The sequence below is a fragment of the Euprymna scolopes genome, chromosome 14 (genome assembly GCF_053919585.1).
Source record: "Euprymna scolopes isolate OS-2025 chromosome 14, ASM5391958v1, whole genome shotgun sequence".
Classification (NCBI taxonomy): domain Eukaryota; kingdom Metazoa; phylum Mollusca; class Cephalopoda; order Sepiida; family Sepiolidae; genus Euprymna; species Euprymna scolopes.
In genome coordinates this window covers 36,119,865-36,137,440 of record NC_136495.1, presented here as the reverse complement: position 1 = coordinate 36,137,440, position 17,576 = coordinate 36,119,865, and the positions used below count along the sequence as shown (strand labels likewise).

Genomic DNA, 17,576 nt, shown 5'->3' with positions numbered 1-17,576 from the left:
AGGCAGAAAGGAAAGAAAAAAAGAAAAGGAAAGAAAAAAAGAAAAGGAAAGAAAAAAAAGAAAAGGCAGAAAGGAAAGAAAAGTTTGAATTGTGTTAAATGCTTGTAAGTGGTCATAAATAAATGGATTGATAAAAAATATTCTGTTTTTTTCTCAAAGAAAACCTTTTGAGTTATTTTTGGCAATAAACACTAAATGGAATCTGATACTGTTAAATTCATTTTCCTGAGGATTTGTGAAATAAAAATTAACTGTCTGTTTTTTATTCTTATCATAACTAGAACATTAGGATCTTGACAGATATTTGGAACAGGGGTAACCAATAGCATATTATACAAACACTGATTGTATACAAAACCAAGAAACTGAGCAGATCGATTCGTGCCATTAACACTGTTGATAGAATTTTCTGAAATATGTCAAGTGATAATGATTGCCTGGTAAAAGTTGAAAAGGACCATACACCTTGCTGTGGAGAAGACAGTTGTTAAATTACCTGCCAATAAACCCTTTCCCCGTGGTTGAAACATTGATAAAAAGTTAAACAAAAAAAAGATTGTGTTTATTACCAATTAAGCAAACATCTTTGTGATTTTAGGTCATGGTAGCAGGAAGAGATGAAAAATAGATGAAGAAGAAAAGGAAGTGCGGCATGTAAATCTATTGACCATTTCAATGTCAAAAAGTGGATCTTCATGTATTAGAACCAGTAAACGTGACAAGAAATTAAACCGATAAACTGTTTGTCAATTAGGAATTAAATTCTTATTGGGAGGGGGGGGGGAGTCATCTCCCAGCTAATTCTCCATACAAGTTGATGCATAAGTGAGCTTCAGAAATTTGGTTTTGCTCCCTACCGGGGTCTGTACCACTGGGTCCCTCAGCTTGGGGTTAAAATTACTAAATTCCAAAGTTGGTCAGATTCTGCTCTGTTTGCCCACCGACTCTACGCGATTAAGAGACTGGCCCTCGATTTAGGGTTGAAATCGCTAAACTCGAAAATTTCTCAGACTTTTACCAAAGAATGCCATCCAAACACGAATATTAAGAATTTAAGTCAGAGATTTGTGAATGATCAGAATTGTATAATCTTTCGACGAATAATTATTGTTAATTTATCCAAAAAGAAAACAGTCATTAAAGTGTTATTATTCTTTCTTCTTTTTACTTGAAATGATCTTTGAGCCCCATTGATACAGACTTTGGTGACCGGTGCTGGACGATTCACAAACTGGGAAGAAAAAAAATTCTTATCGCAATGTGGGAAGAGTGGTGATTCATCAGACATGACCTTTCAACATTCAGAGCCTTTGCTAGAGTGACCTCTAAGTACCAACAGATTAACTGGGACCCAGAACAGTCGAACTTGGTGACATCACTCACTGGACATTGTTGGAGGAGTAAAAGAGTTACACCCATATTTTTGTTATCCCGATAAACATATTTCCTTTTCTTTTTTTCTTTCTTCCTTACTGCCTAATACTTTAGGGGAGAGAGTCGATAATATCACACATGGAAATGTTAAAACATTGATAATGGAATGTATAAATGACAGAACTTTTTTTAATTGTAGGTAGAATATCTTTATGGAAAGCGGATGTTCTCGATACTTTATGTATGCGAATTGTACATGGGATGTGCTAGGATATTCTAATCTCTAAACATTGGGTAGTATTACCTACACAGTCAGTTCTATCCTGAAAAAATAATACATATAAATAACAGAACTGTTTTTTTTTTTTTAATTGTGGACAGAACATTTTTATGGAAAAAAGTGAACAAGTTTGAATTGTGTAAACTATTTTTAGCACAGTGGATGGAAAATGGTGTTGAGTCAAAGAGATTTGATCCATGATAACTTGGACATCTGGATCTAGCCACGGAAATTTTAGATACAAAAGATTTAAAACTCTATCTGACTTCAATAAAATCGTTAAGGCTCAATTTCACCGGATTCATCTATATTATATTCCTTTATTCTGTTTATCCATTCTACTTTAATAAGGATTAATAAGGATATGTATTCAATGCAAAAATGAGCACAAATTTAACCATATTCAACCATCAATTTAGCATAGCACACATTCTATGTCAACTGCTATAACTTTTGCCCATTTTTAACTGGTTGAAAGTCTAGTACGAAAATAATAATCGATTTGTCTCCATAAAAAATGATGCAGTTCACAATCACTATCCACTTAATAATCATGAACTCTTATACCCAAGTAACCTTTGGTCCTTAAAGGACAACCTATCAGTACAGAAAAATGTCTAGGCCGTTTCCACTGCTCAGTCTGGGTTCATCATATCCACCATAAAGGACAATAAGACATGCTGATAAATTTAGCACTATTAAGACTGGAATTTTTTTTTATAATATTGATAGGACAGTGGATCTTAGGTTTACTTTCAGAAGCATCATAATTCTCACTTCCATTATTTTCTTCTTTAGTCCTCACATTCTATGATTGATGTTTCTGACAAAGGGAAGAACAATTGTTGTTTTTTGGGTCAAAATCTATCCATCTGACACTTATTGTTGGCTATTCTTTTTTTTTTTTTTAACTTTGAAGTAGTAGCTTTTGGCTTTGTTAGCTGCTTACATCAAGTGGCTTCATATCTTGTCCGGAGCGATTTCCATAAAAAAAATAAATAAGTGTTCTCTGTTATCTATCAATAATGTTTTGTTTTTCCTTTCCCAAGGCCAATCACTTTCCAAGATCAAGTTTTCTGTATATCAGTGTAACCCATTTTCTATGTCAACACACCAAAAGATAACACGATTATTTTAGCCGTTTGTTGTTTCAATAGCAGAACTACCTTAGCCAGACCGAAGGGCTTCTGCATAAACATATTAAAAGTGCTTGGTACTCATTGTTTGACACAATTTATTTATGACGTCAGAAACAAATATAAAAATAAATGTCCGCATTTAAATCAGTGAACCTTGAACCTTTTCAGTATTGTATAATATAAACAAAATATAAATTAGTTGTGAGATTGCACATCACAATCTGACAATGTAAGGATAAGCCAAAGTCTTATCTGGGTGTGACTTCTCCATATTGTATGAAGTATTCCCAAATACCTATGGAATCCTTGATAACTCAAAACTATTTATCTGATCAAATTCAATTTTTATTTACTATTATTATTACTAACTAGTATTTCAGCCCAGCGTTGCTCGGGTGTTTGGATGTGTATGTTGAGCAAAAAAAAAAAAAAAAAAGGTGGTAGTAAGAAGGCAGGCTCGAACCCATACCGCAAAGGAGGAAAAGAGCGAGAAATATACCTGACGTCTTTGCTGTTACGACCACCAACAAACCGGAAGTTACTTATGTTTTAATCAGAAGGAGAGGATGACTTTTAAAAATATTGGCGAAAAAAAGCAACCCTGCCCCCTGTTGAAAAGTACCCAGTTGAAGGTGAAGATATTAATGTTTTTAGCCAATTTTTCGATATTTTTCGTCTGAAAAGTCGACCTTCAAAACAATACTGATCTTGGTAAAATCCATTGCCTCTGTCGAAAGTTTTAGGCAGACATGCAAACATACATACATACATATATACATACATTTATATATTGGTAACTAAAAATTTTCGACCCAAACCGATTAAAAAGCTTGCCCTATCTCTGAATACACTTTATGTAAAATTGCAAATGTTTAGACCAGAAATTGCCTGAGTAATTTGGTAGAGACCGCAGAGATCAATTTTTTTTTTAACTTTGACCCCTATTATGACCCCCTAACATTTATTGTTTTGGACTCAAATTAAGTTAGATCCATGTCCAAGGAACCTATATCTAAAATTTCAAGTGTTTAGACCCAAAATTGGCTGAGGAGTTTGGTAGATTTCTCAAAGGTCAAATCGTTGAACTTTGACCCCTTAATAGTCAAATTTCTGTCCGAAAAATGATCAAAGATTTTCCCAAATCTCAGTATCCTGTATATCAAATTTTGAGTCTGTAGGCTTAAAATTGAGAGAGTTATTGCGTAGGGAAATGCGCACACACACACACACACACACACACACACACACACACAGACATGTTCACTTTTATAGATATATAGATTACTACTTATCAAAGACTATCAGATCCATACATTAAATTTGGAAAAATCAATAGTTGAAATTTTGTCAATTTTGACTTTGATTGAACTTTTCAATTTTAAATTTCAACATCAAATAAGCAGAACTTTGTGGGCTACAATATGGTCCAAGTAGCAAGTCTCTACAATGAAACAAATCAAATTTATCACTACAAGTGTGACACTCATCTTTTTTCGTAACCCGGATGATGAATTTTGATTGAGATATCCCCAAATTACATCAGTTCTAAGTTAGACCATAACACCATAACCAATATTTTGACCAAGTTTGGTGCTGATTAATCAAATGATGTGAACATGAAGCTGTACGGCCTCCATTCAGTCTTGAAAGATAATGGATAATCTCTGTGAGGGTGACTGCACATGTAACTGAAGCAAGGGTTGCATAAATTCTAGGGCTAGGACAACAGCATATTCTTTTTATTGTTTTGACTCTCAAGTATGTATCCATTGATATCATATGCTTTTATATAGAGTGATAACTGTGTCGGATATATACTCGAGGGTTAAAACAATGAAAAGAATATGCTGTTGTTATAGCCCTGGTAATCACCAACCACACATACAGCACCCAATATTCTCAAATGATCACCCATTTTAGTACTGACCAGGGTCAACATTGCTTAACTTCAGTGACCTAACAGGAACAGGTGTGTTTACATGATTATACCATATACTAGACTGTACTCAAACAACCAAACAAACAACCAAACAAACATAGTTACTAACTCGAATGAAAAAGTAACTTCCATGCTCTAATCTGACAAAGCTCAAATTTTATAAGGGATCAAATGGTTGTAATGATTTTGTATTAAGGGTTTTTTTATAATATTATCATGGAATCTGCTCATCTATAATATAAATTTAATGTCTGTCTGTTTTCAAGGATGCAATCCAAAACAAAGCCCTATAACAAGATCAAACTTAACAAATTCCTGGTGAATCGCCCCCTTAAGTAAGACACTTTATCAAATCTCCAATACTAACGATTACTACGATACTATCCCATTGATTACTGTACATGCAATAACCCTTATCCCTGAGTGGCTTCCGGGCCTTGATAAGTGGTGACCTCGGTGTAAAAAAAAAAAAAAAAAAAAAAAAACTTTTCTCAAGTAAAATTTTTACAAGGAATCTGATAATGGTATTCAATCTATATTAGAATTTTTACAATAATATTACAGAGTCTGTATTCGCACCGAGCTGCCATAAACAGCAAAGACTACATTTTACTTGAATTCACAAATCAAAAGAATACAAACAAGAATGCAAATCTAGTGTTAAGGAGTTTTTATTCATTCTTATATTAAACTTTTCTTAAACAAAACATTGAGCACTCAGTACTCAAACTCAAATGATACTATTAATTTATAGTTTCGTCAAAGATGATAGAAAAATGCTTGGATCATTCTACTGCTCTAGAAAGTATCTGACTCCTGATGTAATCGTCTGCTAATATTAGTCAAATGCCTTCTAGAATGCATGCCCCATCTATGGAAGTGCTTCTCAGAACATTTATTCTTTGTTTCAACAGTGAATACAAAATCTCACCGTCAGGTCAAGATCAGAGTGTAATATCTGTTCTGTTCTGATCTTACATGGTGATCCTCCTAAGCATTACCTCTTTCGAAAAGGAGGATGGGTTTACTACTTGTCGCTGAGGCACTCTTACTTAGGAACACTGACTGTTCTAATCAGACAATTTTTTTTTAAAAGATAATTCGTTACTGGCCTTGTGTGCCCTTGTGATGTTCAAAAATGAAGATTGGTCACTTAGTTAATTGCAAATTACAGCAAATTAAAACGGTTAAAATATATAAAATAAATATATTTAAATTAAAACGATTAAAATGAAATTTTCTTTCAAATTACTCAAATCCAAACTTAAGAATATTAAGTATGTGAATTGTGTGATTAAAATATGAAAAAAAAAAAAGCGTCAAAGAAACAAACGTTAATTAACTCTCATAATAGTATAATATATATTCACAATTTTCTCAATATCAACCTATGCATTTTTGTGTATGTTTGATATGTATGTTTTTGTCTAATAGGCATTGTTGTGCAGTGGATTTGTTCCTTTTTACTGCGGAATTATTCCCCCAAGATACAAAGGAGACGTAAGTAAACCTTTTTAATTCATTACTTAAAAAAAAGCATGATTAATAGCATCCTTTCTCGGGTGTCCGTTAAAACTCCTTTGCCTAATATTCTCAGACAATATGAAGTGGAATAAATACATAATCTCGAATAAAATCATTGGTCCACTGACTTAGTCACATTTGGACCTTAGAATTCACCCTTGTTTTACTAACAAAAAAAATATAGCAAAGTGCAACAAGCCATGTAAAAGGTAAGTTAGAAGATGTGTACATCTATATATTGTCTAAATGTTTTGTCTGATGCAACTTTAATCCTTAATATACATCGTCACTACCTCTGGTAGGCTCTTCAATGAAGCAGAATCTCTGACAGAAAATGCTGTTTTTCTTCTAATAGCCAGTAATGGAATTTATGCGACATCCATATGAAGTTATGCGACGTCCATATGATGAAAAATGGAAAAATTCCTCTGAATTGTATTAAAATAATATTTCCTTGATTTTTTATTTTTTTAATTTTTAATTTTTTTAATTTTTAATTTTTTTAATTTTTTATTTTTTTAATTTTTTATTTTTTATTTTTTTTTATAATATTTTAGAACATTTTAAAGGATCTTTTTAAATATACAGCTTTTTTCTCTCTCTCTCTCTCTCTCTCTCTCCATACTTCAACGGTTAACATGTTTTTCTATGAAATGTGCTAATTTTTTTCTGGATATGTTGATTTTATGTAACCAAAGAAGTTCTTGGGTTTTTTTTCTGTGATTCCCCTAAATGATTGTGTACCAGCTCAGATGTGGTAACAATACTTCATGCATGCATAACATTATTTTCTTCAATGTTGTTACATTTTAACATGCAGACCCACAAGAGATAGTTGCAAAGGAACAAAAAAAGGAAAGAAATTCAGCGATGGGACAGGGGTTGGAGCTTAGTTGACAAAGTGGGACCTAATAGATTGAAAACTCTTTTTTGGACCCTATCCAAAAGGGAGAGACTAGTGGTAAATGCACCAGCCCAGATGCATTGGCAAAATGGTGGCCTTGTAGAAGGACAGGATACTCTCGGGTGTAAGTAGTCTGATCCCCATCTGGCATCAATTGAAATGAATGGCTCTTGTCTTTGGGAGGCTCCATGTTTTGACAAGCTTCTGGGATTGACCTTTACTCCTGATCTGAAATGGAACACATACATCAAATCTGTTGCCAAGGTTGCTGGAAAAATGGTGGGATCCTTCTCTCACTGCTGATGCAATTCTCTATCTATATGAAAGCCAAGTACGTCCAAGGATGGAGTACTGCTGTCATATCTCGGCAGGAGCTGCTAAAAACAGTCTATCCTGCCTTGGCAGAGTACAAAATAGACTTCGTAGCCTAGTAGGGGGGTGCTCTTTTCTCTTCCTCACAACCGCTCTTCCACAGAAGGGATGTTTGATAATTCACTTTAATTGTTAAACTTAACTTTTTATCCTAGTTCCATTTCTTCTCTGCGGATTTTGTCTCCACTTGGCAAGAGTGATCATGCAGTCATATGTTTTTGTAAGCACATTTCGTTTGCATCACTCTCTTGTTCTCAGATAAACCGAGAACATTTGCTGTTATGCATCATTTTTTTTTTTTTTTTTTTTTTTGCATAGGCATCACCACTTATCAAGGCCCAGAGACCATTCAAGGATAAGGGTTAAGAGTGTGCAGTAGTCAATTGGATAATATAGTAATCATTAGTAATGGCTTATCAAAAACTTGTTTACGTTGGACTTGAAGACAACCATATTGTAGTCGGCTGGAAAGCAGAAAAACGGAAGACAGTTCTACAGGCGTGCAGTTCTAAGAAAGAAGCTTTGTTCATGGAATCTACGTTTAGGTTTAGGCACAGATAAAGAGTGCGGGAAATTATTAATAGTATTTTCAGCTAGATGAGTATTTCTTGTGAAAGTTTGGCTAGGGGGGGGGGCATAGATTGAAACTCAGTCGAGCACTTTCCATGAAAATAATGATAAAGCAGAGACAAACTCGCAACATCTCTTCTGTGAGATAGAGGTTGCAGGGAAGAGAAAAGAACATCTCTTACGAGGCTACAAAATCTATTTTGAACTCTATCAAGGCAGGACAAGTCCTTTCTAGCAGCTCCTACCCAGATGTGGCAACAGTACTCCATCCTTGGACGTACTTGGCTCTGCAATAGAGAATTGCATCGGCAGTGAGGTATTTACTGGATCGATAGAAGGATCCCACCATTTTTCCAGCGGCTTTGGCAACAGATTTGATGTATGTGTCCCATTTCAGATCAGGAGTAAAGGTCAAGCCCAGAAGAAAACATGAGACCTCCCCAATTCATTTCAATTGATTCCAGATGGGGATCAGAACGTTGATGATGTAAAGATAGAAGCTTAGTTTTAGATGCATTAAAAGTAACCAGCCACTCCTTTCCCCATTGTACCACATGCTCAAGATCAGAGAAGAGAGAATCGGAGAGAACTTGGTCATTTATGGTCTTAGATGTGTTACCATAGATGGTAGTGTCATCAGCATAAATGTCTACGAGTTGCCCCCTAATAGCGCATTGTATCTTATTTTTAAAAGTCTCTTAGCTTGCCATGTAGTTGATAAAGCTCTGCTGTGTCGAACACATTTTTAATGTCTCTCACACGACCATTATGTGGCTGCACATCCATCTCGCACTAACACGTGCCTTTTTGTTTTCTCCATTTTTCTTTCTGTTCTCTTCCTCCATTGTGACGTCATCTCACGCACCAGCTTAGTCATTTGCATGTGTGTTAAGATGCTACATTACATTACGGAGATATCAGATACTAGCGTGTGTGAGAAGTTTTCCAGTTTGATGTAGAGGGAATGCACCTTCTTTGCAGAAGACTTGACAGTATCTTCTATATATTTATTTCAATTCATGTTGCACGTGAACGTTAGGGTGAGGAGTTTGAACTTCAAACTCTCAGGAAGGGTGCTATCGGCATTGGAAACGTTTTTTATAATTGTTAAACGAAAGGAGCTTTTTGGTGCACCTTGCTATGGACATTAACTTGTTATGGACATTAACTTGCTATGGACATTAACTTGCTATGGACATTAACTTGCTATGGACATTAACTTGCTATGGACATTAACTTGCTATCGACATTAACTTGTTATGGACATTAACTTGTTATGGACATTAACTTGTTATGGACATTAACTTGTTATGGACATTAACTTGCTATCGACATTAACTTGCTATCGACATTAACTTGTTATGGACATTAACTTGTTATGGACATTAACTTGTTATGGACATTAACTTGTTATCGACATTAACTTGTTATCGACATTAACTTGTTATGGACATTAACTTGTTATGGACATTAACTTGCTATGGACATTAACTTGTTATGGACATTAACTTGTTATGGACATTAACTTGTTATGGACATTAACTTGTTATGGACATTAACTTGCTATGGACATTAAATTAAATGTGGACATTAAATTTGTACTCGTGCCAAGAATAGAACATGAAGTATAATTTCATACAAGTGCAGTAAGTTTATTCGAGCACATTCCATGGAAATACTGATGAAACAAGCATGGGCATGCAAATCTGCAGTGATGTGACAGAGGCTGAAGCTTGGTAAACAGTGTGTTAGATTTTAAATTCTTTTTTGCACCTGTTCCATGGGGAAAGGCCTGTGCACCAATCAAGATTTGGCAACATTACTCCATGCATTGGCGAATTGTGTATTTGTAGAAGTATAGAATACGAGCAAATGTAAGTTTTTTTGTTTTCTAATCTTGTAGAGGGAACCTGCCTTTTTTTTTTTGCAGCAGACTTGGCAGCATCATCGATGTACTTATTCCATTTCTTATTGACTGAGAATGTCAGGCTCAGAAACTTGGATGTTGGACTCTCGTCCATGACAATTCATGGTTGAAAAGGTTTCTTATATAATAACCTTGTCTGTGTGTGTACAGAACAGTATCTACCAAGCTACCTTGTCAATTTTTTGTTTACAGATTTGAAACTTGATCCATAAGGGATTCAGACTTGTGGAAAAAAAATTCAATTTGATTTTTAGCCAGTAAAAACATTGCTAAGCGGTCAAAATTGAAAAAAAAAAAATGGAACTTGATAGGCATAATTCAATTAAACCTGTTACTTCTATGCATGTGCAAGTATACATTTAGCTACATAAATCTTTTAAGTATTGATATGCACGTGGACTTAGATCAGATGGTAACAAATAATGCTGGAGAGTTGCATGTTTTGGCTTTGATTCGAGCTGATGGCACCCAAATCATATTGTTTTAAAAACTTTTGAAACCACTACTATATAGTGGATATAATATAATAATCAATAGAGAATTGGTTCTATAATAAAAAATATGAAATCTCTATAAATTAAAATATCATATTAAAGTGTATTTTACAGCCAGGAAATGCCAAGTGGCCTCCCAGAAATTGTTAAAGTAGAAGAGCTTTGTCTTGATAACATTGAATGCAACCATCCACTTTGTGCCGCATTTTGCTGCAGATTTCTATATTTCGTTTTTTCATGAACAGAAACTTTGTTAAAGTGGTTAGAAATTATATTTTCTGGAAGAATAAAAGAAAGCGTGATAAACATGATGAGGTGATAAAGGAGGGGAATAGGGTTGGATAGAATGTGCAGCGACAATAGTTTGATGGCAACATCCATTGCTGATTAATCTTTGGATCCAGGTGATAGCACCATCCTTTTTTCTTTTTTTTTTTTTTTTTTTTTTTTTACATGGAGGTCACTACTTATCAAGGCCCGGAAGCCACTTAGGGATAAGGGTTATTGCGTGTACAGTAATCAATGGGATAGTATCATAGTAATTGTTAGTATTGGAGATTTGATAAAGTGTCTTACTTAAGGAGGCGATTCATCAGGAATTTGTTTTATGTTGGACTTGAAGACGTCCAAGTTTAGTCAGGTGGGAAACAGGCAAACGGAAGAGAGTTCCACAGGCGTTCACTTCGAAGAGAGAAGCTTTGTTCATGGAATCTACATTTTGATTTAGGCACAGATAAAGAGTGGGGAAAATTACTGACAGTGGTTTCAGCTAGACAGGTGTTTTTCATGAAAGATTGGTGAATGGGGACCAAAGATTGGAGCTCAGACGAGCATTTGTCATGGAAATAACGATAAAACAAAGACAGGCTCGCAACGTCTCTTCTGTGGGAGAGAGATTGCAGGAAAGAGAAAAAGGCATCCACCACTAAGCCACAAAGTCTATTTTGTACTCTGTCAAGGCAGGATAGGAATTGGGGAAGTATTTAAAGATGAGGAATATGACTCGTATCTCGAGGGAGGCAGTGAAAAGAAAATTCTGTAAAGTCCTTATTCTATTTGTTTTTGTTGTTTTTATTTATTTTATTATCTATTTTTTTTATTATCTACTTTTTTTAGTGTTACAATAAAATAGGGGAGAATGGAGGAACCAGAGTCTCTATTTTATTATCTAAATATTAATTTACTTTCCATACCTCCAGTGTCACAAAAAAAAAAAAACATCATTGCAAACATTAATGAGAAACGAATTACCTCCCTTTATAGTCACTTTTTATCAGTTAAAAATCATCAAAACCGTTTCCTCTCTAAAAGTTTTTAAAATAAAAAACATGGCTGTCTGTTTACGATTTTAAATTGACTATTTTATTTTATAATTTAAAATTTAATTTAAAGTCATGTTAAGAGGAGACTAAGATTTTTTTTTATTATAGTTTTTTTTTTTTAAATATGTGCAAGTGGATTGACATCTGTTCTTTTATAATTTATATTAAAAAATTATTCAGAAAAAAACAAAACAATATGTTGTGTGTTGAATTTTCATTGAAAAAAATCCAAATTTTTTAAATTAATTCTTTTTAGCTTTGAAAGGTTAAAAACGAATTTGCTAAAAAAATTGTTTGAAATTTGTCGTTATTTTATTTTTATTCATTTTACTTATGTGTTTTAAAAATTTTCAACTATTGTGGAATTTCGGCAGGTCCTGCTAGTTTGCATAAATTTAATTTTATTAACGATTCCTTGAGTGGCCATTTTATTTTTTAAAATAAAATATTTCAGCTTTCAGGTTTGTATTAACACATAGTTTCGAAAAAGTTGTCAAAAAGCAAATATATACCAAATAAATGTAGCACTTTCTCTCTGGGAACCGCCCAGGGCGGCGCCCCCCACCTGGTAGGACACCCTTTCGTTACGTGTCCATCAGGGTGGTAGGTGAAGCATAACCACTCACCTCTACCGGGAGTCGATTGAGAGCGGCCATGTTGGGGCCCCATAGCTCCCGTGTTTGGCCTCGTACCTCTCTTCTGGGGCTGCACTGAATGATTCTCTGCATTGCTCCCCAGCTCCGCGTCCCCCGCTGCTCTGCACCATCTGCTCTTATGGCCGAACTGCCCGCATTTACTACAGCTCTGTCCCAACGAGCGAGGTGGTCTCCCATACCTCGTGGGGCACTCTACAGCTCGGTGCCCCTCAACCTGGCAGGTCCAACAGACCAAGCCATATCTGCCAGGAGTGGGTTTGTAAAACCCATGCGCAAGGCTCCAATCCCTTCGGTTGGGGTCAGCCTCCGCCTCCCAATCCTCCACGTCCTCCCCCCATGGTTGGACGTCTGGGACTTCCTTCTTCCGGCTTTCTTCAGGGTCGAGTGTGGGCTGGGGTGGGGTTTGTCGGGTCAGCTTGGGCTAGAGCCCCCTCCTCTGAGGTGGGCCCTGCGTGTTCGTCTATCCCGATAGGGCGGCGCGGACCCCTGTCCACACTCGCCCACTTGATAGGGCCACGTCTGCCCTCTCATTCCCTTTGGTGCTGACCTCTCCTAGCACCTCGGCCAGTTCTACCACCTCCTCAGCCGCCTCCTGTATGAGTCTGAGCAACTCCCTCATTGGTAATCCCGACACCCTCTCAGTCACAGTCGCCACCATCTCTGCTCCCCCCAAAGCCTCACTCTTATTCTCAACCAACTCAGTCATTCTCTTTTTTTTTTCAAAATTAAGGCCTCCAGGCGCCCCAAACTACAATGAGAAAAACCCCAAGTCAAAAATCACAAAAATAAGAGGGTCTTACCTATATCCCGCTTCGCTTCAGATCCAGAGGGTCGAATTCCCGTTGGTCGAGGTCTTGTAGTTATACGCTCAATCACGGAGCAAAAAAAAAAGTTTGTAATGTTCGAAATACACTATACCAGGTTGATGTGCCGTAGTTCTTTGATGTTGGCTGGTTCCTTCTTTTCATTCAACGATGTTGTGTCGTAGTTGGTTGATGTGCCGTCCTTCTTTTCATTCAATGATGCTGTGCCATGGTTGGTTGATGTGCCGTAGTTCTTTAATGTTGGCTGTTTCTTTCTTTTCATTCAACGATGTTGTGTCGTGGATTTTTTTTTTTTTTTTTTTCCGGTTGATGTGCCGTAGCGACCTTTCAGGGTCGAATCCTGGTCGCGGCACCAATTATGAAACCGCGCCGGTACGTCGCGTCTCCCAGTAAGCCCTTCTTCAGTGCGTTAGTGGAATCGTCTTTGCTGCAATGTCCACAAGGTCGCATCTTCTGTGATCGTCTAGAGATTTTGTCTTCGGAGATACCGAGTGCTCGTTGACGGAAGCAGTTTCACAAGTAAAAAAAATAATGATGAAAACATCAGCACATCAAAGAATTTTGAATAACAAAGACTCCGGAGATTGGGTTATATAGAATGTATTAAAAGAAAACCATAAAAGCAATATATACAAACATATGTACAGTTTGGAGTATGAATTTGTAAGCAAGCATTTAAACTTCTAAGTGGGGCTTCCACTTGCTGGAATTCACAAGTCTATTAACTTAACCCTTTTTAGTTATCGGACAATAGGCGAGGGGGAAGAGAGAGAGAGGAGAGGTGAGGTGGCTGGACTCTCGGACTTTCTCTGTTTTTCTCCGAGTTCCCAGACTCTCTCTTCTGCTTCTAAATCTGAATCTGTTTTAATTCTAACTTTCTTGGTCTTTATATAGTAGAGCACTGGGCGGGGCGACAATTACCAATTCCTTCCCGACCAATCAGAATGCTCAATAACCAAATCGTCTGATTCTCTCTCATTGGATAATTTGACTGATGATAAAAAGTGGCCACCTCCCACAATCCAAGAATAATTCTAACTCCTCCCCGATCAACCAAAAACGCCCGATGGAAAATAACCAGTTTTCTCTCATTGGATAATTCGGAAACTGTAATACGCGATAACCGTGTAAGTAAGAAAACTGCGTCCAGAAAAAAAATGCTTTGTGAATTCTGCCCTTAGATGTGACACTTGTCATTATCAAAGGGAATTAACAAATTATTATTCTGTTAACATCTCAACAAAATATATTATTGAAAATTGTCGGGTGGCAAAAAAAAATCTCTTGATCTAAATTTCAAAACTGCGATTCGGCCTGAGAATGAAAACATTAGGAATATTATTTTGGGTTCAATTAATATTTTGGATTCGAATGGTTTTATCAGAGTCACACTAAATCATTTAATATTTGATTCAACAAACATTCTCTGAAGCCGACAAATGCGTGTGTGAAATTTTAACTCCAAAGAAATTATTTATCTTTGTTTTGACTTGTCACAAATATATTTTGTGGCGCCAACAAATACGTGTGTGTGTGTGTAGTTTTTAGTTCAAAGCAAAAACATAATCTATCTGTTGTTTCTTTCAGCTGACATATGAATTGTGTCCTTGAATTTGTAAACGGTCGGCGCGTTCTTTGAACCCGACCAATGCGTCTAGATCAGAGAAAAAATATCAACAATCGAATCATGCTTTGAAGAGGAAAGGGAGAAAAAATACTTTGGCAGAATTGAAATTCTTTCTTTTTTCGATGTCGGCCCGGGACAAAAATATTAACAAAAAACTAAAAAGATATATCTTTGAGTTAACCGGTGTTGCCCGGAATAAGATCTTAACATCTATCTTTCAATTACCCGATATTGCCCGGGATAAAATACTAACGTTAAATAAAAGCGTCACATCGACCCTAATGGTCTGATGCTGCCTTTCTTTGGTGTTACAATCAAAGGGAAGATAAGTTACTTTTCTACCAAACTGGATAGGTTTTAATGTGTTTTTATTTAATGTAACATGTTTATTCAGCTCGAAAAAATACAGTGTTTACCGATGTATTGAAAAATTTTAAATGACGCCAGACTCTGTTGAACATGGTAAGTTTGGGAAAATGAGTTAAAAATAAAAAACTATACAAAATGAAACTCGCTCAATATATGTTACTGTGACATAGGCTGACATATATTCGGTGGGTTTCTAACACTATATTGTATTTTTTTATTTTTAATTAATTTTCCCAAACTTACCATGTTCAACAGAGTCCAGGGCCATTTTAAATTTTGCAATGCATCGGTAAACACTGTATGAATAAACATGTTACATTGAATATAAACATTAAAAAAATTATCCAGTTAGGTAGAAAAGTAACTTATCTTGCCTTTGATAACATTTATTTGTTATATATTTGCATTTTGACAACTTTTCGAATCTGTGTGTATAACAATACAGACCCCAACTTTCCATTATAATTTAATTAAATTGTATTGTTTCTTTCAGTATTATTGGGATGGTGGACTGTCCGACAATCAACCCGTCTTTGAAGAACCAACAATAACTGTTTCACCTTTCTCTGGGGAGACGGACATTTGTCCATCAGACAACTCGTCTAACTTCATACATCTTAATATCTGCAATAGCAGTGTTCAGTTCACTCAGGAAAACCTTCATCGAGTATCCATTGCTCTTTTCCCACCAAAGTCGATCACTATGAGTGAGATTTGCCAGCAAGGATACAATGACACTTTACGATATTTGCAAAAGAATGGTAAATAAAATTGTAAAACATCCTTTTTCATTTTAATATAACTGTAGGGCCATGCCAGCATCTCCGACTGATTGCTTTACCCCAAATGTATGTACCATCGTTATTTTTATTCTTCATCAGCTTTCCCTTAGCCATGTCAGGATTCTGGTGTCTGTGGTTGTCGGGGTGCAAAGCAACATTCCACAGTTTACATGCATGATAAAAACAATACAAAGATGATATTGTGTATAATCAGCTTGTTGGGTATGTTGGTGTGTGTCCTTTAGATTTTGTAGCTTGTGTCACTGTGCCCAAATCAACTCTCCATTTCTCTCCCAAATCTCGGCTAATGTGATAAAATAATGTTTTTCTTTGATACAAAAAATTAATCAACTGTAGTGCTATGCTAAGCTTCCGCTCAAAATCTGAGGAAGAAAGAAAAATATAATTATGCATACAATTTAAAAAAAAAAAATTTTTTTTTTTCCATCTATTATCGTTGCGAGGAAATAATGTTTTCCTTTGCTTTTGATTACCTACAAAGTATTGAAATTTGCTAACTCTGTCTCTTCTTAGACTGGTGCTACCAGATCAGGCTGTCTGAAGATATTGGCTTCTTGAGATGAAATGCACCTGACATTGATGCTTTTTTGTTTTCCTACTTCCTTTTGCAAAACTTAATTATATTCTGCAAAAATAATAACCCACCTTCCTTCCCCCTTTTCCTTCTTCCTGACTGGTTTCCTAACTTAAAATGTACCAAACATTAATACTGTAACCTTTTTCCCTCTCCCATTGCAAAACTCATTCATGTTCTGCAGAGCAGGGAACAAAAACGATAAGATCCACTATAAAACAACCAAACCAAACACTAAAAACTAGCAATTGAAGATACAAAGAGCTTGAAGAATAAAAACCTTCTGTGTGTGTTCGTCAATCGGAGTCGATTATGAACATAGACAACTAGTTGTGTGTCTGCAGGTGGCTGATCAGTCCAATCCGGGCGCGGAAGCCCCTGCCACATGTTGGACACCAGTGGCTGAAGATAGCCACTTCAGCATCTCAGGCTTTTTGCGCAGCGTGCTTCTCTTTTGCAGATTCAGTTCGTCTTGCCTCCGCGAGCAGAGAGCCCTCGTGTACCAAGCGGCGCCAGGTTGGCCTGTCGGAAGCACTGCTTCCCCGTGAGTTCACGTCAATGTTGAAGTCTTTCATATAGGGCATCAGAGTGTCTTTGAACCGTTTGTGCTGTCCACCAGCTCTTCTCATTCCGCACCGGAGTTCACCATAGAGCAGTTGTTTTGGTATGCGGATCGTAGTGATGACGCTTAGGAGCTTGGACCTCTCGAGAACATCAGTGTCTGGGATCTTGTTTTGCCAGCGAATGTTCAAGATGTTCCGAAGACATCGAAGATGGAAGTGGTTTAGTTGTTTTTCGTGACGTCTGTAGAGGACCCACATTTCACAACCTTCTACAAAATAACTAGATGTAACATGACTACTATTTTCAAAATAACT

At 36.2% G+C, this 17,576-nt stretch overlaps 2 protein-coding genes across 4 annotated transcripts in view; one reads left to right on the top strand and one right to left on the bottom strand.

The window, feature by feature from the left end:
• Window positions 1-17,576, top strand: part of LOC145292948 (uncharacterized) — a 99,558-nt gene that overhangs the window by 36,720 nt on the left and 45,262 nt on the right. For both annotated transcript variants that reach the window (XM_080139142.1, XM_080139140.1), the window contains exons 4-5: window positions 6,167-6,232; window positions 15,815-16,082. In XM_080139142.1, the coding sequence (XP_079995268.1) occupies window positions 6,167-6,232; window positions 15,815-16,082 (334 nt within the window). The remainder of the gene's footprint in view (window positions 1-6,166; window positions 6,233-15,814; window positions 16,083-17,576) is intronic.
• Window positions 1-17,576, bottom strand: part of LOC145292949 (nucleosome assembly protein 1-like 1) — a 140,334-nt gene that overhangs the window by 122,186 nt on the left and 572 nt on the right. The window lies entirely within an intron of this gene.